Raw genomic sequence first — 27833 nt, 5'->3', positions numbered from 1 at the left:
GCTACTACTACAGTTGACTCGGGCAGATTTAGCATAGCATCCTAAAACAGTTTGTTTACATATGAAATGAGAGGTTGATTTGAGACACAGCCCTAGTCCCTGTGTGACCTGATGATGTCACTCAATTTTTTTACTGTAGACACTAAAACTCACATAAATTAGGGCTCAATTCGACATTCATGCTGATCAATATGGATGAATCGCAAATCTTCTCACCCCCTATGGAGTGCACTGCATAGACCATGAAACTATGGCTACTATACCCAAATACTGCTCTAAATGTTAGATAGGGACTAATGCAGATAATTGCTGTGCACTATATAGGTGGTAGGGAGCCATTTGAGCTCAAAGCTATGAATTCCTTTAGTCTGTATCACAGACACACGCGGGCTGTGTCCGAATACCGTAATGAAGCTTCCTCTATCTGCGGGCCTGGATTTTGCCTGATCTGGTAATCATGTGTTAGTCCGCTAGTCAAACGCCATGAGCTACAGATCAGGCAAACTCAGTGAAGGCGGATAGGAAAGTAAGTTTTATTGAAGTATCTGGACGCTCTACCTGCTTCCTCTCACGTGCCGTAAAACGTAATTTGTTATCCGCTTGGCCCCGCCCCATGTGCTGATGCCCCTCCCCCTCCTCTCTTTCAGCTGCTGCTGGTCTTCCCGCTGCTCTGAGTGCTAACTACCTGACAAACATCTGCCCAGCAGATTGAGCTGATAAATGCGTGTAAACATAAAAAGCAAAAGACCTCCCAGCATTGCGGACGCTTCAAAAACACGGCGAAACGTCGGATATGTGATTTGTGTTTTGGGTAGAAGGACAGGAAAATAGGACGCAGCTGAATGAAACCGGACCAACAAAGTGAGAAGACGTGGAGGAGGTGCAGCTCCAGCGGCCGACATCCTCCTCTCCTTTAACTCTGTTTCTCCTTCAGGACTTTGAGGAAAATGCGGACGTGGTGGGCTTGTGAAGTTGTCCGAGTCGACTCCAGTAACTCCTGACTTCTCTCTAACGTCTCTAATGGCGGTTTGGGAGCAGTAGTGTGGTTGTGTTTAGCAGCAGCTCCTCTACTCGAGTGTAATATCCTCCTCCCTCGCTGGATCACGAGTTCGCCCTCTGCTTCTTCTTCTTCTATCTGCGGAAACGTTTGGACGGAAGTGAGTACCGTTACATGAAGCTCGAACACGAACCGCCGCCTCCACTCCTGTGTTGTTTTTGTAGCTGTAATAAGGACATTTTTTTGTCCTAAAACGTGCCCGGTTTCCTCCTTATTAACCGCTTTAACATGTCGGTTGGTCGCGGGGGGAGGCCGCTCGAGCGCAGAGCTCAGGCCTGTTTTAAAGGGACTACAGACTAACTGCCTGACTGCCTGTTTTTATTTAGCCTCTCTGTTAACTTTATCCAGGAAAAGATGTGGGCTAAAAATACAAGACTGTGCTGTTACCGTGTTTTCACCGTCATATTAACAACTGAAAGTATGTGTTAAAGGGGAATTTCACTGACTTCTCAAAATTTCTGCCCAGTTTACTCACTGAGCTGTAAATACAGTAATTCAAGTCAGTTTGCTGTGAAATGATTCACTGTAGAGAAACATAACATATACTTAACACATTACATAGTGGTAACAGGAACCAGGGGTCTCGATGTCTACACACTGGTTCTTCAGGGCTTCTTTAGTAAAGGTAATTGTTCTTTTCAGAGACCTGAGTCCTATATAGAACCTTTTTTGCTGCTTGACTGGTTCTGTGCATGGTGACATGGTTCCTCAGATTGATGGAAAATGTGTTGTATATGGTTCTTCTGTTGTTGTGATGTCAGGCTTGCAACAAAAGAAGAACGCTTTTTGGTGCTATATAAGACCACTTTCTATATAGAGGCGTATACAGCACATTCTCCATTAACCTGAAGAACCGTTTCACCATGCAAAGAACTGTTTGAGCATGAAGTGGTTCTATATAGAACTTATTTTGGGTTCCTTAGCTCTAAAATAATGATAAAGCTTGAAAATAAGAAGTATGAGCGACAGCAGAGTAATCCAAGTGCTAAACCAAAAGAAGAGAATGAAATTAAAGACAGTAAGAAAATAGTACCAACGTGTAAATGATTATAATGGAGTGCAGATTCCTTTCCTCAAACACACACTCAAGTATTTGTTCATTTGAATGAATAGTTTGAAAAGAATCAGAAAAAATGCAAATCTGTCAAACTTTGCTCAGATATGTAACTGATTAAATGTGGATAAGCCTGTTGTGAAGTCATGTGCAGTGGTGGCAGTTCCAGGGGAAACAAGCTCTGGTCACACAACAGAATACAACAAATATACATGTAGATTTTTGGAAATCTCTTTTACAAAGGTTTTGAACAGCATGATTCATAGACAAATATCTTGTGCCATTCTACATGTGTAAGCTCTCAGATCATCATGTTGATTTGATAGACAAATATAGTTCTATCTCTGTCATTCACTCTAGTTTTTACAGGCCTGTGGTGCCAGTACATGCATTTGTTATTGTCTTTGTTAATGATTAAATATTTAGAAATGATTGATTTTGGACACCTGGCTGTGTGTGAGCCTGGATCGGTATACTAAATGCATGGGCTGTGTCAAACTGTGTGGGTTAGAAAGGGAAGCAGCATTTCTTATGTGGTTTTCTGTTGTCTGTAATGGTTTATGAAGGTTGTTATGGCAGATATGTATCCGTAAAGTCTGTTTGATCTGAAAAGTTTACCTGGTTGAGGGCAGGAGTAAAGCTATTGCAGTGTGGTTGCGAAAATGCACTGAAGAAATAAAAGCCTACAAATAACTTGTTCTATTCAAAGCTGACAAATGCACCTGTTAGTCATAATCTGTCTGATATGTCTAATATATCTAGGATTTGGTGTAGCCTCTGTGGAAATGAATATGGAGAGATAGATGATCAAAAAGTTAGATGATCTGTTGCTTACTGTGGTAAAACACTGAGATTGTTAGCCCCTGAAAAAGAGAACCAGTGCTGGGTGATATGGCCAAAAGTCTTGTCACTAAACATTTTATCGAAACTTATTGATATTTATAATTTACATCCTAAAGCTCAGTGATGACCCATTTAGTCTAACAAAAGTTGCCAAAGTATAGATCCCTTTTTCTCTTTCGTAAAAATAGTCACGCATGAAAGAATACAAATGTATGACAGGGTTTTACAGATTAAAAAAAAGTTATCCCTGTTTAAATGGGTCACTGTTAGTATTTAAATGAGTATGAAATCTGGACATTGCCACTTTGTGTATGTAGTATAATAATTTGATCAAAAACAAAAATTAGAATGAAAACATGTTTCATTTTTGATCACCCTGACAACAACTTCACCTCTGTTCTCATCTTCAGGCTTGCTTTTACTCATCACCTGTACCACTCATCAACCACATTGTTGTTTGTGCCGTGTTTCCTTTAAGTAGGCGTGCATTTTGGTGACGTGCAGACTGATTGTTGCACTGGCCTAATGCTAATCCTGCATGCTGTCAAAGGCTAAATTGTTGCCTAATTTGGTGTAAAGAATCAAGATCGTTTAATCACCCAGAACTTCTTGTAGTTTTTCTGTTCAAAGAGGCAGCAAAACTGTCCACACGACGACCTTGAAAATGTGGCCAGTCACAGAGAAGTCCTGACAAAACTGTGCTTTACAAGGCTGTTCAGTACATGGTCAGTTGTTGTAGGTATTGCAAGGTGAACATGTGATGTATGTAGTGATAGTGATGGTATATTATAGATTAGTTGGCCTGTAACTCTGTTCTGCTTCTCCATATTGTGTTTTTTTTCAAGCAGTTGTGTCATTGATGGTTGAGCCAGCACTGTCTGTTGCATAAATGTATGCAGGATAATGTATGCAAGTTGGTCAATACTGTGAAGCATCACTTGATCTGTTCACTGTAGGCCTTTTCTTCTTTAGGACAAGAGCAGTTGTCTAGGCAGGACGTGGCAGGATGCCTTTCACTTCTTACGGCCCACTCCTATCAATTTATCGTAATGCCAAGGGCTTGCGGAGACTTGTATGTAATTCCCTATTTCCGTAATCATCTGGTTAGAACTGATCCAGAAAGTATTAAGTTTCGCATTTGAATGTGTGCAAGAAGACAAAAAAAAGTCTCTGCAGTATCAGTTCAGTTTACTGATGTAGGTCCAGGTAACCATCTTGGAAGTATGCTGTCATTTCAGTTTAAAGTGATAATTTGGAGGAAAAGAAAAAACAAATTTACACATTCCCACATCACCCCAAATGTTGTCATTGCTATGCTTGGTGTCCAAAGTTTGCTTCTTTGCACTGGAGCTGGAAGGCTGATGTAGCTAATAAGTAATGGAAGCTCGTACCTTAGCATTGACCAAACTGTACTCCTGAATCATTTCACACTTTCCTCAAGACGCTCTTAAAAATACTATGTAGTTTCTGACACTGTAAACATACTAAAGCATATTATATATATAAACAGTATGTCATATATAAACAGTATGTTATACAGCATCAGAAAACACATAAGCAACTCTAAATCAGAGATTACTTAAAAATAGTGATTTTAGGCCTGGTTTACTCAGTGCTAACTGGTGGCAAATCAGCTTCCATTACTTTTTAGCTACATTAGCGCTGTACTCCAGTGCTAAACTAGCAAAATTTGGACACCAAACGTTTTGGCAAATTTATTATTTTTGGGGAAAGGGGGAAGACTTTTTAGCAAAGGTGTCGCTTGTTTTCGGAATAGTTGTGCCATAAAACATTCATAAAATAAACACTAGAAAAACAGCCATTACAGAGTGTGGAAAAAGCTCTTGCCTGGTTCTTTTGGTCTCTAAGGTTCAAAGTGTGCACAGGCCTACACAAAGTTGCTTTCTCTTATTGTTTGTTTTGTGATGTTTAGACTATACTAAATTTAGACTATACAAGAACAACATAGCCTTCCTACATCTATTTCAGTGATTCTAACCAGAGAAGCTTAAAAACCTTGGACTGGTTTGAATAGATCAGCATTAAGTCGTGGAGGTGTTCTGTGTCAGGCCTTATAAGTATCAAAATAAGTATGCTTCGGGATGCGCAGGAGAATAATAGAGATGGCACCAGTGTGATACTGGGTGTCGGTATCATCAGGAAGTGCTGAATCAGGTATCGCATTGAAAAAAAGAATGAATCTGATTCTATTGTTACAAATCTTTCCTGAAATAGCACATTGTCACATTCTCTGTGTGATGTGATGTTAGCTGTGTGTTTCTTCCTGTGGATTAGAGTGTTTGAGTAGTTTGAGCATGATGGCCTAATTTTAGGGGCCCATATCCTACATTTTTCTTATATTTTAGTTTTTCCCTTGTGGTCCACTTGTATTATTTGTGTGGTTTTATGGTCATAATTTTAGGTTTTATGGTCATAGTTTTTGTTACCTGCCCTTAATACTGATTTATGTAAATGAGCTCTGTTCTGTTTGGCTGCCCTGTTTTGTGCCTCATTCAAAACGCAGGAGTTGAAACTCTCCTTATAACTTTAGTATGAATGGGTGGTGGGGTGTGTATATATAAATTAGTGGGTTCTTGTGACATCAGTGAATTCTTGTAATTCTTGTGAATCAGTAAATGCTGAGGGGTGAGTGGTGCATTTGGAAACTTTCACAGTGTTTACATATAACTCAGTTATGATAAAAAAACCAAAAGGCAAAGGATTTCGGTTGTCCACGATATGGGCCTCTTAAAGATTAGTAAGAAAAAACAGCTTTAAAGCAAAAATAAAGATATCAGTATGAGCCGAAACTCAGTTTCAACATCAGTATCAGAAAAGAAAAAGTGGTGTTGTGCCATCTCTGCTCCATAGCTGTGAAACTGTAGGCCAACATGATACAGTCCTTTATGTCATGTGACAAAGGGTCAGGAGATCAAAATGGATGAGTTTTGTACCATGTGCGCCTGATGTTTTCAGCCAAGCTAGTGTGACTTTCATCTTTCCTTGAGACAAAGGAAATGTCTGCTTCATCTAACAGTGAATAGAAACTTGGAAGGACCTGTAAACTTGATCTCATTTGCCTAATTCTAACTGTCATCTCTCAACTTTACCACCAACATTGCCATTTTGCCTGTAGGGTTCTATTGACAAGTACATGATTTGATATGATCAGCATTTGGTTAGACAATAGCTGGATATATAAGGATATGACATCATTTAGCATTTTTAATTTGAAACACTGTAGTGTTTCCAGGCATGTTTGTACCTTAGTTGTAACTTAACTGGTTTATTCTTCTCTAAATTATGCTCCATCAGTAGCTCATGGATAATTTAAGGACAAAAACAGGTCCTAGATGAACTTTGGCTTTTGTTAGCTAAATCCTGTGCAGGCTGTGCGGAGTTTGCACAAACAAGAGCAGACATCGCCAGCAAGGCTTCCGTTAGAACGGTCAAAGTCCGCTTCCCTGCTCTCAAAATTTAGCTGCTGACCATGCCAGGTAGCCAGTGAAGGAAAGTTCCTCTCAGGCCTGAAACTGCAGCAGCCACAGTTACTTTCCTGTAGAGATTAATGGAAGAAAAATGACTTCATCTGGAACATGTGGTTATTTTATTTTTTTTTTTTATCAGGAGAGAAAGTGAAGAAAAAATATATTTTGTATAAAAAGCTTTGAGTACTTGTTGCATGAGCTTATGGCTTTTTTCGTCAGCTATTTTTAGGAAAGCGATTAAGATTAGATTAAGCTATGAGTGTGAAATTGTTTTGCACTACACACAAATACAAACGCTTTATCAGAAATGGTTCTTCTTGAGTGGATCAGACTCCTGTGTGTTAACGAATAGAAAAACTCAGAACTGAACCATTTCAGCGTGTTCCCTTTCAGTGGAGCTGGGTTGTACTGGTTGTGTTGAACAGGCTAAGTTGTCTTTCACTTTGGGCTGAAGTATTTGGGGGGAAATATCTAATGCGATTTTTCTGACCAATGATGTGACTGTGATTCAAATTAAATTGCGATTAATTTTTTAAATGATAAATTGAGGTCCAGGCCTGTTATTTTAGCCAATGAGATCCACGTTTTCTGGCTTGAAACTTGAACGCTGGGTGCAGTTTGCTGCCAGTTAGTTTTGTGTTGTCATGCACAAATGAATGTTTGGTTGCTTCAGATTGGACAAACTCATCTACAGGAAGTCCACAAGCTTAGTGTTACTAGGTATTTCCCATCTTTAAGACTTTAAGACAACACTGTTGATAATGTAGACAGTAGTAAAAAATGCAGCTCTTGCGATTTGAAAGTTGCACTCTAAGTTGTGATTTCGGACTAAAAAGGGCTGATGTTTAAGCTCTACCTCCACTTGAGATTAGTAGTGGGTTGTATGTTCATCCAGTTTACCAACTGAAATTCTTCCTGAGTTATGAGTTTTGTCATAATGGAGTTGCCACAAACAAACGCAGATAGCGCGACGTACATACAGTGCGATATACTATATTATAGCTGGTCACTTTTCAAATGAAAGTAAAACACAGCAGACCCTTGGTCACCTCCTGCTGTATAGTCTGTTGCCTCTGATGTAGTCCACTTTCTTTTTGAGGCGTCGGACATAAAAGAATGGCTGTACAGGTGCCAGAATGTGATTACTGCTTCAATTAAGGTGGAATGGAAAATACAAACCAAAAGCTGGTTTGAAGAAATTAAGATATGAAGTGTTAAAATGCAATACATTGGTTTATCTAGACATATAGAATTTTTTCATATTCAGTTAGGTTTTTAAAAATGGTTTATTATTAAATGAAGGAACATCCCAGAATAAGATATACCTAAACAGTATGCATCTAAACTTTCAGAAATTTTAATTATACTGTAATTTAAACTTTTGGCCATGCCGCCCACTAGGTTTTGTTATTTCTCATTTCTAAAATCCTCTCAGATGTCTTCCATTGTGTGTGTCAGCATTGTCCACTGAAGGACTCTCTCTCTCTCTCTCTCTCTCTCTCTCTCTCTCTCTCTCTCTCTCTCTCTCTCTCTCTCTCGTTGTCTCTCTCGTTGTCTCTCTCTCTCTCTCTCTCGTTGTCTCTCTCTCGTTGTCTCTGGCTCTCTCTCTGTTCCGGCTGGCTCCAGGCAGTACTAATGACTACAGGTGACAGTACTGGCATTCAGGAGCTGCCAGCCAATGACTGGGGCCATGATGTCATGCTGCGTTCTCAGAATGGCTCCATTGATGGACCCGGCCTTTAGTGGAGCTGGTGGCCCATTGGCTCAATATGTGCCGCTCACAGTGCAAGGATAGGAGGAATTCATCTAATGGCCTTCTGCTGCGTCTCGTTTTGCAGGGGTGAAAGTTTAGCTCATCTGTGATTGTGAAATGTTGTAAGACATTACACAGGAATCTACAGCTAGGCATCTCTTTTTACTTCCTTTTTTGTGTCTGCCTTTAAGGAAACGTTGTGGCATTGAGATCACATAGATCATGGTTGCAAAAAGGCACGTACTTGCTCAGCTCAGACCTGAAAGTGTGCTGCCGTAGCTAGCAAAATGTTGCTAATGTTGCACAATGCAGAATGTCTTTCTTTCTTTCTTTCTTTCTTTCTTTTTGCTCAGCTGTTGTCAGATCTGATATTTCTCAAACCTCAAAGTGTCTTTTTATAGTAACCTGTTAGTTCATGTTTAGGGTTACTGATAGCATTACGGATTAAATTGGGCTAGACAAGTCAGATTCGGAAGAACAAACGTTGTTAAACGTAGCAAACTTCAGGTCCTCTTGTTAAAGAATATTTTGAGTGGTTGACCAATCAAACATCAACCTATACAGAATGATTCAACAGTAGTATAAAATCATCAGCTGTTTCACACGATGCCAACATCCAGTGTTACGCCTGTGTGAACAGTGGAACACCCGGTCAGGAGTGTCCTTATTTGAATATGTCCCAGGGACTCAGGAGAGGCAGGGGACTGTCTACCACTGCACAGTAGATTTGAATGTGAGGTTAGTAGTCTACCCCTTTTAACTACTGCATCTAGGTATGTTTGCAGCCATACAGTGAGTTGTCATGCTCATCCTTTTGGTAATAGCCATTTTGGTGTGGGGGTGGTGGGATTTGGGGAATACACTGGTCAGGTTATTACTGTTGCAGCTCTACACAGTGTTTACCTTTAATGTAGATAGGTGTTTAAGTTCTTCTTACAGAATTATAGTACTGATGACTCAATAGTGTTGATGTTGTAGAACAACAGTACCTTTTGTATTTTCATTAACGTTGGCATTAACTTTGTACTGGGGACTGGTCCAGGCTGGGTTATGTCCAATTGAGTCTAGTTTGAATAGTGTGGTATTTAAGAGAAGCTCTCAACTCTCGAAACTCTCAAAGTGGCTTTTGTATAAAAGCAGGTCTCTGAGGCCCACCAGGCCATTATACTGTGGAATATTTCACCCCAAAAAAGTTAGGTAGTTAAGTGACCCTTATTAGATGATTTGCACATCACTGCATTCTGTTTTTATTTATATTTTGCACATCAGTGTCATTGGCCTTTATGAAGAAAAACAGTCAGGATTCCCTGAACAGCTAGCAGTCAGGCTACAAACACAAACATGAATATGTTTATTTCCAAAATAGGTCTACGAAAATGAATTAATATATAATATTAAGATGATACAGATTTGTTGTGACAAATAGTCACAACAAGTAGTCATTGCTGCTGCATACATTTTACCATACAGTGCATTAATCATATTTTTACGGGTTAGTAGTTCAAGATGGTAGTTTTTGAGCTGTGCTTTGTGTTTTGTAATTGGCGTTTTAGCCAAATGGTCAAGTTACTTACTCTCCATGTGGGAGCCAGGTTCAGGCTTGCTGGTCATGAGAAATTTTGAGTTCTCCTTACCCCGAGACCATGTAAAAATGATGTCGAGACTGTGACAAGGTGGGCTAATAATTCACAGAATACTACAACACTGGTTGCTAATAGTAAATTAAAGCTAGAAGGGAGAGTTAGTCTTCTGTAAATTATTTGCTGTCTGATTTCCATTGGGTTTCATTTGTTATTAAATGCTAATCAGTCCTCCTCTTCTCCTCTGCAGTATGTTGTCCAGACTGAGTGAGTGGTTCTGGAACGAGAGACTATGGTTTCCGGTGGGTTTGGGCTGGGCTGACCTCCAGGATCGGGATGGTCGCACCTACGCCAAAGGATCTGACCTGTGGGCCTCCCTGCCCATTGCGCTTGCCTTCCTCATCGTACGGCAGATCTTCGAGAGGTCTGTGGAGACCAATATATATTTGAATACATTGTTTTACATGGACAACTTCAGATTTAAGTTTGATTTTCTAAAACATAGAGTACAAGCTACTAAATTATATCACCCTTGTGTTTGCACAAGAAAATAAATGCAGCTGATAAATTATTTTTAACATTACCATGGTATTATGTTTGTGTGCTTCATTGAATCGTAGCCTCTTTTTAAGTGTTTTAACACCAAATCACTTCATGGGAAATTTCAAAGAATTTTAAAGAATTACGAATCTACTAAGAACGATTGAATTTCATGTTTTTTTATGTTCGCACACACACACACACACACACACACGCACACATACCTTCTAAGCTGCGTTTCCTTCTGGGTTGTTGGGGGAGCTGGGGCCTATCCCAGCAGTCATTGGGTGGAAAGCAGGATACACCCTGGACAGGTCACCAGTCCATCACAGGGCAGACAGACATATACATTCACACACATGCTCACACCTAGGGCAATTTAGCATGTCCAGCTAGCCTGACTGCATGTCTTTGGACTGTGGAAGGAAACCCACGCAGACATGGGGAGAACATCCACACAGAAAGGACCCTGGTTGCCCAGCCGGGGAATCGAACCCAGGCCCTTCTTGCTGTGAGGCGACAGCGCTACCCACTGCGTATTTTTTATGTTTAAGAAAAGACAACTGATTCAATGATTTTAAGACTTTTTACTGATTGTGGTGAATTGACATTTGTAGGACAGTGGCTGTTTGGCTGGCCTCAGTGATGGGCGTGAAAGAGAAAGTGCGAGTGCGGGCCGCACCCAACCCAACACTGGAGTCTTTCTTTTGCACCACAAGTAAACATCCTGCACAGGTACAGCCCTTATACTTTACTTTGTCTCTAAACTGCACATTTCTGTTATCTGCCTTATCATATGGTAGGTGAAAGATGCGGCAAGGCATTTTAGGTTTGGGGTGCTGAAGCAGAATATGTAGTTATGCTAATTTTGGGCCCTGGTCAAATTATATTACATTTTGTTGATTTTTCTAAGTGAACATGAGTCAACACTTCCTCTACAGCGAGCAAATGTCTGAACATTTTAGTGGAGAATTACTTTTTATCTATTTGTTAAATTAAACATATAAAATGTGGCCTGTGCAAACATTGTTGCACATTTTATGTTTTAGTTTTTCCATTATGTTAAATTAAGCAAACAAATAGAAATGATGTTCTAAACTTTGCAGAAAAATGCCATATTTACTTTTGTTCACTCTGCACAACACATATCGTATGGGATAACGGCCCTTGCGTGCAAGTTGACTCAGTCCCCTCAGTTCTTATTCTCTTCACCTCTCTAAAATCACCTCTGCTAATCTAGCTAGCTGGTTAGCCCAGTCTTTTTTTAAGGGAAAAAAACCCTGTTAACTGTTTCAGTAGGCAAGAATGGCGACAGCTACTTGTTGATATGCCGTGTGCCCACAGAGCACTGTTTGAAGGATTTTGCAGCTTCTTTCAAAGTCTCTAAAATCCACTTTGCAAAGTCTCTGTATGAGACCTGTAACGGCTATCTGAAAAGAAACTTCTCAGCCTGGCAAGAAAACCACCCGTCCTTGTCTCAGAGTGTGGCTTTCCTATTCACGAGAAGGACCAACAGGATGCATGCCCAGTCTCCTTGGGAATCGTCCATGCTAGGTTGGCTTTAGCACATCCTGATGCATGTGTGTTCTGTTGCCACCTCAAGCGGTTGACCCTCCAGCACCATGTGATTTGTTGAGAAAATTGAGGTGTCCCACTTGGACATTGAAGAGTCTGAATCTGAACTGGGCTGAGCTCATGGAGAGCTTGTAAGAAATGTGTGAATTGGAAACACCATCATCAGCTCTCTTAAGCAATTCACATGTCTCTGAGCCTGCAGCTGACTGGTTTTCGAGGCCTGGAAAAAGTCCTGAAAAATAATGAGTATTAGAAAAGTAATCGAATTTCCTGGACTCTCTGCCTCCCCCAGCCCACTGTGCTGCGCGTGGACTAGCTTTCCTAACATTTACAAACATGAACAGAACAGCTGTCTATGTGTTAAATTAGTGCTGGGAGGTACTTATAAAATTCAAGATGATATTTTTACATGTATCACAATATTGTGCTATCAGATCATTATGGTCATAACTTGTCAAGGAAAGCCATATCATGGTATGTTGGTATCACAATATTTTGGCATAGATTATGTATCGCCCGGCACTATGCTTATTGTTTAGCATGAACATTTGTCATGGAAAAATCATGAAATTCCACTGTTTAGAGTGTAGGAACCCTGTTTAAAGTGCTTAGCGAATTGCATGCATTTTTGTTGTTCATCAGTATGCATAAAAATAAGTCAGTGTTGTTGTGTGACACCAGATCCATAATGCTGGTATAGAGGATATTTTACCCAGCATTATAAAGGCCCACACTGGATTTCATGTTGTGAGATACACTCATACACTCTCTTATCTTTCTTTTTATCTGTACAGAATGTGGTGGAGAGTTTAAGTAAACAAACAGGCTATTCAGAGCGGCAGGTCCAGAGATGGTTCCGGAGACGGCGGAACCAGGATCGTCCCAACCAGCTCAAGAAGTTCAGAGAGGCCAGGTACACACACACACGCGCACACACACATACACATATATATATATATACACACACAAACCCTCAAACTAGATGATGCCCAGGCATGAGACTGCCTCATGTCCTGAATTACACACATTCCTCTCTCAGCTCTGTTTCCAAGTGCATATTGCACCCTAGCCTAGCGAGTCATTAGGTTACTAATAATGTAGAGATTGCACTGAAAACACCCTGTACATGTAAGCAAACTCGACTCAGCCTCTGCCCTAAATACAACTTTTATAATTTTTTTTTCCCTGTATACAAGCATGATTTTACTTCTGGCATCATGTAACTTGTGTAACCTGTCTGTACAAATTCATGTGAGAATGATATTAATGAATGAGCATTTGAATGTACCTACTACTAATTACCTTGAATATATTGTATGGTTAAATGCACTCTTATGCAACTGGGTGAAAATAACACATCCTCTATAGGCAACAATAAATATGGAATTTTATTTTTAATTTTAGTGCACAATTTTGACATTTTATAAAATGTACCATAACTTTTGCATTTTATGTTTTTTCCCACAAAATGTTGCGTTCAGTAAATAAAAGTAATAGTGCTTTAAAATGTGCAGAAGTGTGTGTTTAGGATGTGTTTACTTATTTTCACTTTGAAAATCAGCAAAATGTCATTTGACCAGGGGTGCCCAGACTTTTGCATGCAACTGTATATAGGGCATGAAACAATACATTAACAGATGTATTGATGAGTGTCTTTAGAGAGAGATTTTCTATACAGGAAAAACCATGAAAAGAATTTACACTACCAGTAAAAAGTTTAGAGCCACTCGATTGAATATTTCTTTCATAATCTTAAAGACATTTTGACATATTTTTGTATTTTTTTTTAAATTATTTTCCATTTAAAGAAAAGCCAAACAACCCCCCATTCCAATCTCGACCCACACCCACATGGAACTTATCAACAGAAACTGATCATGCTTGCACTACAGGGCACATGAAAATTGGGTTGCATCATACATATGAAGACTTCTAGGGGCTGCATTGCTAATTCTTGCTGATGGTAGTTCCAGATAGAGGATGTCCAATAAGGTGTGAAGCCAGTTATGTAAGGACAGATTATGAGGGGGTTGGACGATGACTTTTTTTTTTGCTGCAGTTAAGCCAGCAAGTCACATTTTCCATGATGGAGACACTTTCTGTGATGGAGAATCTTGAGTCATCATTAAGCAAATGAAGTTCAGGGTCCATGGAGAGGTGTATCTTAGTCAAAGAAGAGATTTAACTACCTCCTCCCAAAAGATATACACTTGGGCAGTTGCAGGCAGTCCCACATAATATGTATAAAAGTCCCCAGAGTCCCATATGGACAATAAGTATAGAAGAGGTGAGCAGTTCAACCTATTAAATGTCTTACCCTGGGTGTCACATAAGCTTTGTAGAAGATTTTTCAGATGGATGAATTGATGATCGAGGTTATATGATGCCCCAAAAACATTAGCTCATGCTGTTTCCCAGTTTACCTGCCTTTCCCTCTGTTCCATAACTCTATCGCATTCCTGTTGCCCAGGGATATTTACCAATACATGTGACATAAAAAGATACTATTCCTTTAGGAGCCTTTGTAATTCAGCTAATTATTTGTTAATATTATATATTATTAAATATTATTATATGTGGTCTTTTAGATCTGAAACCAATGTAACATTGTGTGATTTCTGATTTTCTTCAAATGTCTGTTTTATCTCGCATTGCCAAAAATGTTCATGTCAATTGCAGTTACCTTAGCACTAACATACTATTAGAATTCCTTAGGAATGCTAGCAGAAATTAACATTTATTGTAGAGTTTTGACAGTTATGGTCCAAACTGAAGGCCTAACTGTAATAGTTTGCCACTGCCAAAGATCCTTTTTTTTCTTAATATGGTCACTGCATAATTCAGATGTGCTGTTTCACAGTCTGATGTCTTTACTTTTATCCTAAAATGAGTAAAAGAATAGGCTGAAAATAAAGAAAATTGTTCTGTTAGTAGGCATGTCAAAAGTCTTTTTGGAAGTACATAAGTGAATAAGTGACATTTAAGAGAATCCTTGCAGGCTGTTTTTGATCTGCTACGTTGTGACTGTAGAGCACTGTAGAGGTGACTGACTGCGTTCTCTTACAGTTGGAGATTTACGTTTTACCTTCTTGCTTTCCTTGCTGGCCTGGGCGCCCTCATTGACGTGAGTACTCTCAGCTGAGGTGTAGTGAGAAACGTTGAGCTGTATGTATGTTTGGATATGAAGCTGTCAGTGTAATTGTGTGTGTCTGTGTGTACAGAAACCCTGGCTCTACAAAATGGAGGAGATGTGGAAGGGCTTCCCAGGACTGGTGGGTTTACATCAATGCATTCCAGTCCTAAATTTGCACTCCAACAGGGACACCTGTTTTTGATCGAGAGCAGTGCTTCTTAAGTCAGTCCTCAGAGCCCTCTGATGGTCCCAGAAGGTCCAGTACCCCCATTCCAAGCTCTAGCTCATTGACGGTGCCATCATAGAGTTATCTGTAATGTCATAGAAAAGATCAATGTCTCTTGTATGTGCAGGTTAGTGATAGCTGTAGAGAAAGCTAACAAAAAAGGACAAGGTTCCTGTAAGACACAGTCGTCTTTTGTTAAATGGAAGTAATGGCCGAGGGGACGAAAGGTTACTAACATTTCTCATTAGAAGAAAACAGGAAAAAAAAATTACGAGACAAATAGAACAAGCCATCTGTATCTTAAAACTGCAGATGGCTTGTTTTTGGGCATTTAAATGATGGATGATACTACTGTCAGTCAGCTTAAGTCTATGCACTGAGGACCGGTTTAAGAACTACTGGTCTAGAGGGCTGATTTATATGACCCTAGCACTCAGGAGTGAATAATCCATTATTCCAGCTAATTGGCTAGACATGTGTTCAGAGCTGTTTCCTAATCCCAGTACTAGAACAGCCCTGCTCTACAGTGACTGGTGTTTTTCTGCTCACCCATTTATTACTTTTATTCTTCTCCTGAGGGTGGTAATAATTAGCTGAGTGTCTTGGATCAGACGGGACTCTGAGCAGGGTCATTCTGGGAATGAAATAGGAAACGATGTCCTCCGGTTTGACTGACATGATTGGAACTCTTGGCGATTTTAGCGCCTAATATGATGAGATCAGTATCTAATTCTCTCTCTCTCTCTCTCTCTCTCTCTCTCTCTCTCTCTCTCTCTCTCTCTCTCTCTTTCTCTTTCTCTTTCTCTTTCTCTTTCTCTTTCAGACTCTGCTGCCCTCTCAGTACTGGTACTATATGATTGAACTGGGTTTCTACATTTCACTTCTTTTTAGTGTGGCATCTGACGTGAAGCGAAAAGTAAGTGGCTCCAACAACTGTTTATTTTGAATTCATTTTCAGTTCCTGTTTTGTTACTTTGAGCATCATTTGGAGAGTACAGATGTTTAAGTGTTGTATTACAGGTGACGGGCCCTCTATTATTCTGCAGGTGCCAACAAGTCTGATATACACAAAAGGCAAATCTCAAATCTGTGTCACATATGAAAAAAAGTTTGGATTTGGGCGCTTTTACCTGCAGTGTAAATGTAGCCTTACTGACTCTTATTTCTTTACAGTGGTGGTGACAGGAACCAGGAGACACATGTCAGCAACACAACTATAGCCCTTTTATTTACTATCCAAATCCACCAGCGCACCTACACGTTTTCTATGTTTTAGATGTAATGTTGATGCTAAAATAGTGGTCTAAAAGTTTTCTTTGGGTACTATTTTGCTTTACAATGCCCTGCATGTACCTCTCCACCAGGAATGTGTTTAAAATAAAAATACCATTTAGGCCAAAATCTTCTTAAAACTGTTATAAAACAATTCTCAGATATCAGGCAATGTATTCATACCCTTTCCATGTAATAACCGTCTCTGAGAGAGCTTTTAGAAGATTTAAGTACTTCAGATGTCTAGTTCCTCTCATCACAGCTATGAGCAATTCTGATTCAGTAAATTTCTCTAGAATGGAGCATTTAACATCAAACCATTCTGAATGTTTACATCTTACTAATTTAATTGTGCAGAAATTTGGAAAAGTCAGTGGAAATCTGTCTTAAGACATGGGTCAGAGTGTATCACCTTGTGACTATTCCATTCATCCTGTGATGATTTTTGTCAGTCAGTAGGTTAAACTCCCTCCGCTGTTAAAGTGGACGGCTCTTCAAATGCATCTTGTTCTCTGGGCCTTTTGCTTTAAGACATTTTAGCTGCTGATCTTTTAACCTGTTACAAATGAAAGACTTTTTCATTTTTGCACACAATTTACAAATAATTTGATTGCGGTGGTAGTAGGAGCCTCCAAGTAACATGTTGCTTAGGGCTCCTGAGTGTTAAGAAACAACCCTGCTTTTTCTGTTGCATTTTAGTATTTTGAATCAAAAAGTGGGAGCTAATAAAAATAGCTGTTCTTATTTAACTGGATTCTGTCTTATACCACCCAAGGGGATGACTAGAAACAATACAGTATTTGGTTATGAATTCAGATTGACTCTGGTGGCAAACAGATTATCAACAACTTAATTTTGAACTGTGTTTCCTGTTATTGATGTGATTTGCAACTATTAAATCAATCTTGTTTTTATTGCTCATTGTATCTTATATCTGCTGTGATTATGGACTAGCAGGTGTGATAAGAACAGTATTAAGGGTCCCACTGGATTTGGATTGTACTCACTCCAGAGAACTCACAACTCGATGCTGGGGGTCTTTATAGTCCTCCTGCTGATATTTGGTATTGGGCATGGTGACTTTAGACTCATGTGCAGTTGCTCCAGAGCATCAAATTCTGTTAGCAATGCTTTTCTTTGCTATCAAACAACTGTATCCTCCTCTGAATCTCTGGAGTTTCAAAACTTTCCTCCCAGTGTTCTGACTGTTTAACAAAAGTATAAATGAGTCTTGAGGTCAAGAGCAGATAAAGGTCCAGATTTAGAGTGGTTAATGTTTGACTTCTGTAAACCACAGTCACGTTTCCCCTACCACATTTTCCAATCACACCAGGACAGGGATTAAGATTTTTCAAACACACGGCACTAGTTGTATTAGTTGTTATTTGTTTTTTAACCTTTGCCTGTGCTGTTAAAAAAAAACTACTCATGGAGGTTTTTTTTTAAATTGGAAAATTACCTTTGGCAGCATGAATGATAGGTCTCAGCTGTCTGCAAAACTGCTCATTAATGTTATGTAATGCTATTTTACCATTTACTCGCCAAAAAAATGGAAAACTCGCATCTAATCAAAAGTGCAGAAACAGCTGCAGGATTTTGATTCAGTGGTGAGTCTTTTTCACCTGACTGATTCTGATTGCTTTGCTGTTGCACTAAACGTACTTCCCAAGATAGCCGAAAAGCACATTCTTTTCACTGTATTGCTAATCTGACTGTTCTGTTTCTAGCACATAACCAGCCTTATCATCCAGTGTGGGATTAGTGTTCAAATAAACAATTAAGCCTTTAAACAATTTGGAAAACATCTCCTGATATGTTCAGAAGAAAAGACTGTAATACTGTTTTCTAAAAAAACAACAGTTAAAACAAGAATGACATTGTACAGGAAAAAATATATTCCTCCTTAGCCTATACTCATCATTTTGTGTGTGTGTGTGTGTGTGTGTGTGTGTGTGTGTGTGTGCGCGCGCAATGACTTATTTTGAAATAATGGCTTAGCTTTTTTCTCAGAATTCTAACTTACCATCTCAACTTTTTTTTATTCTTTCACAATTTTGACTTGCTGTGTTTAAATAATGGCTTGAATTTTAGACTTTTCATGTCAAAATAATAACTTTCTTTGTATCTCAAAATAATGACCTATAGTGTCAAATTAATGACTTACTGTACCAAAAGAATTACTTACTATGTTGAAACTTATTTAACATAGTTAACGTAAAATCTCAAGAAAGTAAGTCAATATTTCAAGGTACTATGTGAAAATTGACACAGTGCTGTCAAAATGGACTTGACTGGAATGAGCTTTCACAGTATATTATTAAACAAAATACAGAGTTGGGGTTAAAATAAATAAATAAATAAAAACCCTCATTGCCTTTTCTCTTTGACTCATCTCATTACCTTCTGATGTGTCTCTCTCTCCCTCTCTCCCTCTCTCTCTCTCTCTCTCTCTCTCTCTCAGGACTTTAAGGAGCAGATTGTTCACCATTTGGCCACTATCCTCTTGATCAGTTTCTCCTGGTGTGTGAACTACATTCGAGCTGGAACTCTGATCATGCTGGTGCACGACACCTCCGACTCACTGCTAGAGGTTTGCAAATAACATTCACACGTTAACGGAGACAAAATATTTATGTGCTCACTTATTATTATTCACTTATCATTATTATCTCACAGATTCTCAGTGACATTCTGGCTCCAGTCACATCCCACAACACTGTTAGTTTCCATATCCACACTTAACAGAAGGTCTTAATATGACTAGAAGACGACATTCATAGTGTCAAGAACTTGAACAGTTCAATGCAATTTAACAAAACCACATACAAAGATGTTCATAATGCTCTGATAGCAAATCTGTCTGAATCAAGGTGCACATACTATATATAATAATGAATTGACAGTTTTCTTTTCCAAACTATTGTTAAAAGCATGTTTTAGCATGAGTGTTGGTGAGTGTTGGTGAGTGTTGACATGAAAGGATAAAATGTGTAGGGATTTACGTTATTCCCAAGCTAGTGCTGTAACCCCACAATTAACTGTGTGGGACCTTTTTTGCCACAAAATGAACTTTATTTCATTAATTGCTTTGTCATAATGAGTTACCAACCAACGGAGAAAATGTGCTCATTTGTATTAAAACATGCTGAAAGCTGGATGTCCCCAAACCGCCGACAGGCAGTGTATGTGCTGTAATGATAACAATCGGTCTATACACACAGACATCAGTACATAACTAAGTGCAAAACTCTTAGTTCAGTGCAGTTTACAGTGTTAAGATCCATCACAAGCTGTGTAAAATGAGATGTTGCTTACAAACTTTTTGATTTTTATTTATCTGGATGGTAAATGGGAAGTTTGGAGCTGCTTAAAACGTCCCTCAGGATTCCTGTATACTTCCGTTTCTAACTTCTTCACTAAATAAAGTAAGGTGTTCACAGACACTGTCTAATGCTCACACCTGGTGGAGCCTCAGAGCAACAACACTATAAACCTTTTACTCTCTTATTTTTTTCTCTCACTCTCTTTTCCTCTCTTGTTTTCTCTTTATTTCTCACAATAATTTTGTCTCTTCCTCTTTTTCTTTCTTTCTCTCTTTGTTTTTCTTTTTCACCCTCTCACCCTCTCACCCTCTCACTCTATCTATCTATCTATCTATCTATCTATCTATCTATCTCTTTCTGTGTTACAGTCAGCAAAAATGTTTAACTACGCCGGCTGGAGAAAGACATGTAACTACATCTTCATCGTTTTTGCTGCTGTCTTCTTCATCACAAGACTTGTGATCTTCCCGTTCTGGTGAGCAGTACAGTTCAGCTGAACTTCAGCTTATTAACAGACCCCTTGCTTTTTTTTCCCACAGATGTTTTGAAAGAATCAGAATTAATGGGACAAATCTATAATTAATTTGACTGCACTTTTAACTCATTTAATTAATTTGAAATCTAATCTCTGCTTTGTGCTCTCTCTTTCTCTCACTCTTTTAGGATCATGCATTGTACGTGGGTGTATCCAGTGACCATCTATCCACCATTCTTTGGTTATTATTTTTTTAATGGGCTTCTGCTGGTGCTCCAGTGTCTGCACATCTTCTGGTTCGTGCTTATTCTGCGCATGGCCATCAAGTTCCTCCCTGGCAATGTAAGACAGCCTCTCTCTCTTTCTGCTGATGAGCTGAAATTCAGCTCATGTTCAGGTTTACTGACTTGATTTTTACAGAAATGCTTCAGAGACATATTAAGGAGATAATTTAAATGAGCTTGTGAACTGGATTTACCACTTGAAAGGATAAGTTGGGAACTTGAGTATCTGTGCACATTGCTAATCCAGAGCAGAGCCAGTCTGAAGCACTTCAACAGCTATTACCGTTTACTTTGCTAGATAGCTAATGTGTTCTGAAAATAGTTCTTTAGTCATGTCTTATCGTAAACATAGCACTTGTATTTAATTCCTGTTTACTCATAATTTCAATGTCGTCACTGGAATAAGAAACCTTTACGTGCTCAACCTCAAGGTTTATTTCTCAGACACTAACATAACACCATCATTCAGTGAAATGACTCAAAGCGTTCTGTAAAGACGGCACTTTAAACTTAGATCCAGGTTTTCTCTGTTAAGTGAGCGTGGAGCGAGAAATAGAAAACCTGGAGTGGAGTTGGAGGGGCATTATTACAGAATGTTTTGAGCGAGGAGCGGAAATGTTTGCATCTGATTTATTCCTGTGAATGTATGGACAAGACACAGCACGCTTCTTTAACAAAAGTTTTAACACCGTTTTCTGTATCATCTGTATCATACACAAAAATACAGCCATGCTTATGCCCCATAGATTTAGGTGGCTTTAAGTATGGCGCTGTAACTTGTATTATGTGAAGAAGTCTGTTGTAAGATGTTTTGGAAGTTAGTGTGCTGGCATACTTTGGCATACTTTATAAAATGTCTTGGAATTTGGCATACCTAGAGCCTGTATCAGCAGGGCATGGGTATAGCTGAGGAGGCCAGGCTTAAAGCCATATCGGGTTTTGCAAGGTCTCATGAATTTATTAGAAGTTTTTACATGAATTTTTTCAAGAAAATCCATGACATGAACTGGGGGAGCTAGGTGAGTTGGTATGGAATGACACTAAAGTAGGTTTCATAGTTTTGATCCTGTTTCTCATCTGTCTCTGTCAACAACAGTCTCTGTAGCACAGTGACAGCATGAATCGCTCCCGAGGCTAAAGCAAGCAGGGAGCTGACTTGTGGAGTTTTATGTCTTGTTGGAGTTGCACTGTGAAGTGCGCTGTGCAGACTAGAGGAATGCTTTTCAGTCGTATTGCATGTTGCTCCATGAATGACAATGAAAAGGAGCGTGCTTGAGAGAGTTTGAACAGACGTCATCAGAACATCCAGGTAGCCAGCACTAATTCAGCTAAGACAACCTCAGTCTGATATTACTGCCTTCTCTTGACGAAACTTTCATATTAGGTATTATTTGTACCAGTTGAGCAAAGATTTGACATTTTACTGCTAATTTCTCATCTCATTTTTCTTCTAAGCAGATTTAAATGCACCATTTATTTGCATTCTCCACCAATAATGATCATGTTGAAAAGAGTTAGAGGACTTTCAGTTTGTTTTCAGTGGCACATTAAACTAATGCATCCTCTGTATTTTGGGTGGATCAAGAACAAATCAAAGTATTCTCAACGGTTCTTAGTATTTGAATATTGGAAAGCAGCTTGGCTAGTGGAAGATGTGAAGACAGTGTGTTGTCTTTTAGCTTATCTGCTTAAATAGATATAATAAGTGTGTGTGTGTGTGTGTGTGTGTGTGTGTGTGTGTTTTAAGATTAGTTTATTAGTGAAAACTAGATTATTAGTGAAAACACCTAACATACTGGATGCATCCGCTGTCATTTAAAACAGCACTAACTGCCTTTCTTTTGTCATTCAGCATATTGTGGAGGACGAGAGGAGTGACCGAGAAGAGACGGACGATTCAGAGGAGGAGGATGAGGCCATGCAGGAGAAAGAGAGAAGGGCCAAAACAAAAAATGGACCACTGCAGAATGGCCACTCTCCGTCCAACAACAACCACCGCAAGACGGAGTAATGGAGCAGAGAGGAGGAGGGAGGGTGAAGAGGTGGAAACGTGGTGATGTCCTCCCTAGCTGCCTGTGGCGCACACTCATACCACCTGGGCGAGAGCAGTAGACTGAGGCAGGGTGGGGGGACACTCAAGTTAAAGAACTGGCCTACAAACACACACACACACACACTCACACACACACACGCACACATTTTACCAAGTGTTAAAAGCTGATTTATCTTACACTCAAACACTAATCCTAATAGTCCCAGCAAACAAACTTGAATAACCATAAATCCAGAAGTCTTTTTGGTCTATGCACTAAAATGCACTAAATTCTAAAGAAGAAACAAGGGGATCTTGAAGCAGTGAATAAAACCTGGACTTGTTCTTGTTAGAAATTCTCCACTGTCCAGTGTATGACCTGCTTAGTGCCTTGTTAAAGGGGAATTCTGACAGTTTTTTGAAATTACAACGTAATTCAATGGTTGAGATGTAAAGTCATTCAGAGTGGTTTGATGTGAAACAGTTCATTGTAGAGTAACTTGCTAACTCAGATTTCTTTAGAGTGGTGCTGATAAGAACCAGGGGTCATGATATAGTCAAATACAGTCATTTTATTTACTGTCCAAAATGAACAGTGAGGCTTCTGAGTTTTGATAGGTAATATTGATGTGTGATATGTCATATTGAACATAGAAAAAATTAACTTCTTTGGGCGTTTGCTTAGAATACCATGCATGAACCTCTGGATTTAAATAAAAATATATATTTTAGGCCAAACTCTTGTTGCAGAAGTATCAAAAAACAAAAAAAAAACAGTTATGACTTCTGTCTTATGAATCTTTCTTTAGAACAGAGCATTTCACATAAAACCACTCAATGACTTCGGGTACATCTGACCGATTTAAAAATTGGTGGAATTCCACTTTAAAAGAATACTTCAGTGTTTTTAGCAGGATCTCCATCTACCATGTCTGCAGCATACATTTAATTCCCACAGACAATAATGTAGTTTCCCTTTATAGAGTAAAAGGAAAACACTTGAAGCAGCTGCCCATTGGCTTCTATTATAACTTTGTTTTTGTTTTCTGTGGTTAAAGGCTACAGACGCGGCAGATAAATATTAGCTTACAAAATGCTGAAGTATTTCTTCGATATTGAACCCTCACTCGCCCCACACACACACACTTTTTAGTTCTAGCCTGATTCCCCTTCCTTCTCATCACATCAGGTCACTGTGCGACCCTAGTCACTCTTCCTTACTTGTTCATACAGATCCCATGTAGGGGTGAATATCCCTGCTAACATTAAAAGACTGCAGGTCTTAACAGGTAACTTTGTGGAATTACCTGAAGTGTTGCAAGTGCACCACCCACAAACTATTGGCTAAATTTCCATTTTATTCCGCGTACAGCATCCCCTTTTCACCAAGTGGCCTTTAGCTGAATCTCCCTAAACATTCCTAGTGTACGTATGTATGCATGCACACTCGCCTAGCCGAGAGCCCTCCTCACTCGACCTGTCCTTATTTCACTTGCACTATTATATGTACTATATTGCCTAATCTTGCTATACACTACCGCTGCCCTAAAGATTATCTTGTAGAAGCTGGTTCTCGAGGACCACAGCAATGCACGGTTGAGAGTTTTCCCAGTTAGAACACATCTGACTCATCTTAGTCATTGACCTGTTCATGCTCTGCTTGCAAGTGCAGCCCTTTGTAGCAAGCCCTTGCTAGGTTGGACAAGTTTGTGTCAAAATATGTTATTCAATCTTTGTTTAGCGTCTACATAATAATATTGAGGTCCTGGGTTTGTGCTGAACTTTGCTCTTATAGCTAATAGGCAGGTTGGAAATGATGATGAATTTGCCACCAATTTGCTTGTTTGCGTCAAACAAAAACCTATATTTTTTTTGGTATTTAAATGAGGTTTTTACTAACATTCTATAAAACTTGTTCGACATCGTAACAGTAGCTACAAATAAATATGTGTGGGCGGAGCATGAACAGGTCAACCACATGATGACTTGAGTGTGGTAAATCAGGGAAAACACTAAACTTGTGCATGACTAGGACCCTCCAGGACTGCTGGGATTGGTTCAGCGGAACCATTTGTGCTGCCATGACGTCCCACTGTGGGAGCGACCAGTAGCTAAACCGCCAAATGTTTAAATGTCCTGCCTTTTTGTGTGTCAACTGTCTTTTTTTTCTGCTGCATTATAATGGGAACTAAAATGTAATCCAGCCATAGATGCTGTTCTTGCTTAAATCAGCACGTCGGAGTTGTACGACTCGTCAAGATTTGCTCTAAAAAAAAAAAAAACAACAACTGCTACATATCAAGGAGAGAAATTATTTTAAAAATAAGTAATTTACCGTTTGTTTGTGCTTATTTCTTTTGATCCATTTGTTTTGCTTCTCTAAAACAAAGGAGAACATTGAGATTATTCACTTTAATTTTTTATTGTATTTTTGTTTTATCTTTGTTTTTTTATTGCCTTTCCTTTCAATTTTTTTATTTGAGGCCTAAAATTATTCAGTTGACTTATGCCATAAGCCAATAATACAACAAATATAGTTTCTTTTTCAGTTGGAATTGCTTGTACACATTTCTTGTGGACTGATATTACCCATTCTACACTTCAGTAACATGGGCCTGCTGGGAAGAAGGATAAAAATCACCACCAGGTGGAGGTAGGCCTGTTCTAAAGTCATGTCTATAACAAGTTGAACAGAAGTCCTCCCCACCACACCTTCATCTCTGAACAGAAAAGTCTGATCTACTAAAAAGAAGCTGGCTTTTCAGAGTAACAGACAAACCAGTGTGTTATCTTCCATATGTTAAGTGTATGTCAGTATTTGTTGACCATCAGATGCACTTTATAAAATATTCAGAGTCAGACTGCTTGAACAGACAGTTCATCACATAACTCATCTATAAGACAGCAGTGCTCCAACATGACTGAAATAGCTTATGCTTTATAGGTTTTACGGGTAATAGCATCCATGTAGAAAGAGGCCATATTCTTAAGTGTTTCCTGTTCATTATTCAACTAACTCAACATTTATACTGTATCACGACCCGAATGCTTATGTCCAAAGTGTTAGAACTGAAGAGGAGAACACTACCTGAGACCAGGAATATAATTATTGTTGAGGTCATACGGTTTACATGTTCAGGTCCTTGTTGTTTATTTTGTTGTATTGCAGCTAATGAAAGATCCAGTCATTATGTTTATCTATAGTGTCCATTCAGTTTCTTGTTTTGTTGTGTTATATATATGTCACCCATGTAAGCGCCTTGTCTTATGTTTGTTCTATCTTCTTGTCTGCTTATTCACATTCTTCTCTTGCTCTACAAGCACTGCTCCTCAACCCTGATACAAGCTAGAGGTGGGTAATATGGCGAATATCTAAAATCATGGTATTTAAAGACAGTTACAAGTAAATGTACCCTTACTAAGGTTTAATATACTCCATTAATGCAGCATTTTAAAAAGCGATCAAAGACTGTTAGTACATGGTAGTATGAGTTATGCTTTCTAGGACTCGCAGCATCACCAGGAACTCACAATCTTCCACAAATAGGCCCAGGAGCTTCCAGTCAGTCAGTCTAGAGGAACTGATGTTGCTCACTATATGCTCAGAAAAGCTTATCATGATGTCATTTATCCTAGTAATGTTATTGTACTCTCATGTCGCCCACCCTTAGTTCAGACCATCCTGAATCTTGCGACCCGTTCCGCTTTGCAGAGCCAGTCTGCCTTCCCTCCAAAGGAAAACCATTACTGCGAATGGGATTAGCATCAATGTCAGTGTAGAGCTTCAGCTGCCTTGTAGCTCATAAGCTTACACTGATTGCTCTGATTTTGCTGGGCTGAGTCCAGGAAGCGAAACCTAGCAACTTTTGGGGTGGTTTTTACATCAGCTATCACAAGCCTCTTCATGAGGAGCTCCTCATTTTTTTTCTTTCCCCCAACCTTTTTCTGTTTGTCTCTCCTCTTTATCCTATAACCATCACTCTTTCCAGGCTAGATGCCAAGACCAATTCAGCCAAATAGCTCTCACCATGTATTGCCTTCAGTGGTCCCAAACACACACAGAAACATGAGTGTCCCAACTGCCAGTGTTTTTATGTTGTATTTTGTATTGCCTTTATGCAATGTAAGATAAAAGACTCTTGTGGATAACCAAGTTCATGGCCTTGTTTTATTATTGTTTTTCTTTCCTTATCGGTTGGAAAAGAGTGGAATTCCATGCAGCAACTAAACCTGTATTGTCTCCTTGTCTCCCATTATCAGCCTCTTAATGCATTCAGTGGTTTCTCAGATGTTCAGAGGTTTCTCTGTTTAGAACATTCTAGGACTCCGTAAGTGCTTGGACTCTTGAAAGAAGAATGCTCATTCAGATCTGCAGACCAATACAGGGATCCTAGAAACCTAATCTAATAGATCTAATCTAATAGAAGTCTAACAGATTCTGTATGTAGGTAACTATACTGCTAAATCTTACTAACAGAAAACCAGCATCATATATTCAAGAAATGCCCTGCACAAGTAACCTGAACTACATTAGTCAACAGTTAACAGACCTTCATTTGAAATACAAGATTAAAACTGAATTCCATTGATTCTTTCTGCAAAATTAAGTGGTTAAGATGTAGACAAAGTCATTCATAGTGGTTTGATGAGAAATGCTCTGCTCTAGAGAAAGTCAGAATTTGTCATGGTGGTGACTTGTGAACAGCTTAAGGCCTCTTAAAAACTTCCTCACAGAAAGATGTTACACAACGCCCACAAATACGATGCCTGCAACACTGTTTTACGATAGTTTTGAGAAAAGGTTTTGGCCTAAAATGTTTTTAAAAGGCCATTCATTGTGGAGAGGAACATGCAGGGTGTTGTGTGGCAAAGCACCACGGTAAAGAAGTCTAAGTCAGTAAGTTTCTCTACGGTGAATCATTTCTTATTAAACCACTCTGAATGACTTTGTTTACATCTGAATTATGCAGAAATTTTGCTTCACCTTTACAGAAACATTCACAAAGGATGAATGTGTAATGAGGGAGTCAAGCCTGGGGCAGTGTCAACACTTTAAGCCCATTTTAAAAGTGTTTGAAATTGTATTACATGTGTTTTACTGACACAGCTGAGAAACTATGAAAAATTATTTACTGTATTGGAATACTTTTTATTTATACTGCCTTTGGGGTGTTAAAGGGCCCTGCTACAAAAACTAG

The 27833-nt window shown here is 39.1% G+C and overlaps 1 protein-coding gene across 1 annotated transcript; it reads left to right on the top strand.

Moving 5' to 3' along the window:
• The first annotated feature begins 624 nt into the window (after window positions 1-624).
• On the top strand, window positions 625-26788 carry cers2a (ceramide synthase 2a). Its single transcript, XM_036567179.1, has 11 exons — window positions 625-1157; window positions 10026-10199; window positions 10933-11050; window positions 12685-12803; window positions 14957-15014; window positions 15112-15162; window positions 16073-16165; window positions 18983-19111; window positions 20213-20319; window positions 20508-20661; window positions 22456-26788. Exons 2-11 carry the CDS (start codon window positions 10027-10029, stop codon window positions 22612-22614), a joined length of 1161 nt encoding a protein of 386 aa, XP_036423072.1. The 5' UTR covers window positions 625-1157; window position 10026; the 3' UTR covers window positions 22615-26788.
• Window positions 26789-27833: the final 1045 nt, after the last annotated feature.

This window comes from Colossoma macropomum, unplaced genomic scaffold, assembly GCF_904425465.1.
Source record: "Colossoma macropomum unplaced genomic scaffold, Colossoma_macropomum, whole genome shotgun sequence".
Taxonomy (NCBI): domain Eukaryota; kingdom Metazoa; phylum Chordata; class Actinopteri; order Characiformes; family Serrasalmidae; genus Colossoma; species Colossoma macropomum.
This window is presented reverse-complemented; position numbering and strand designations above follow the sequence as displayed.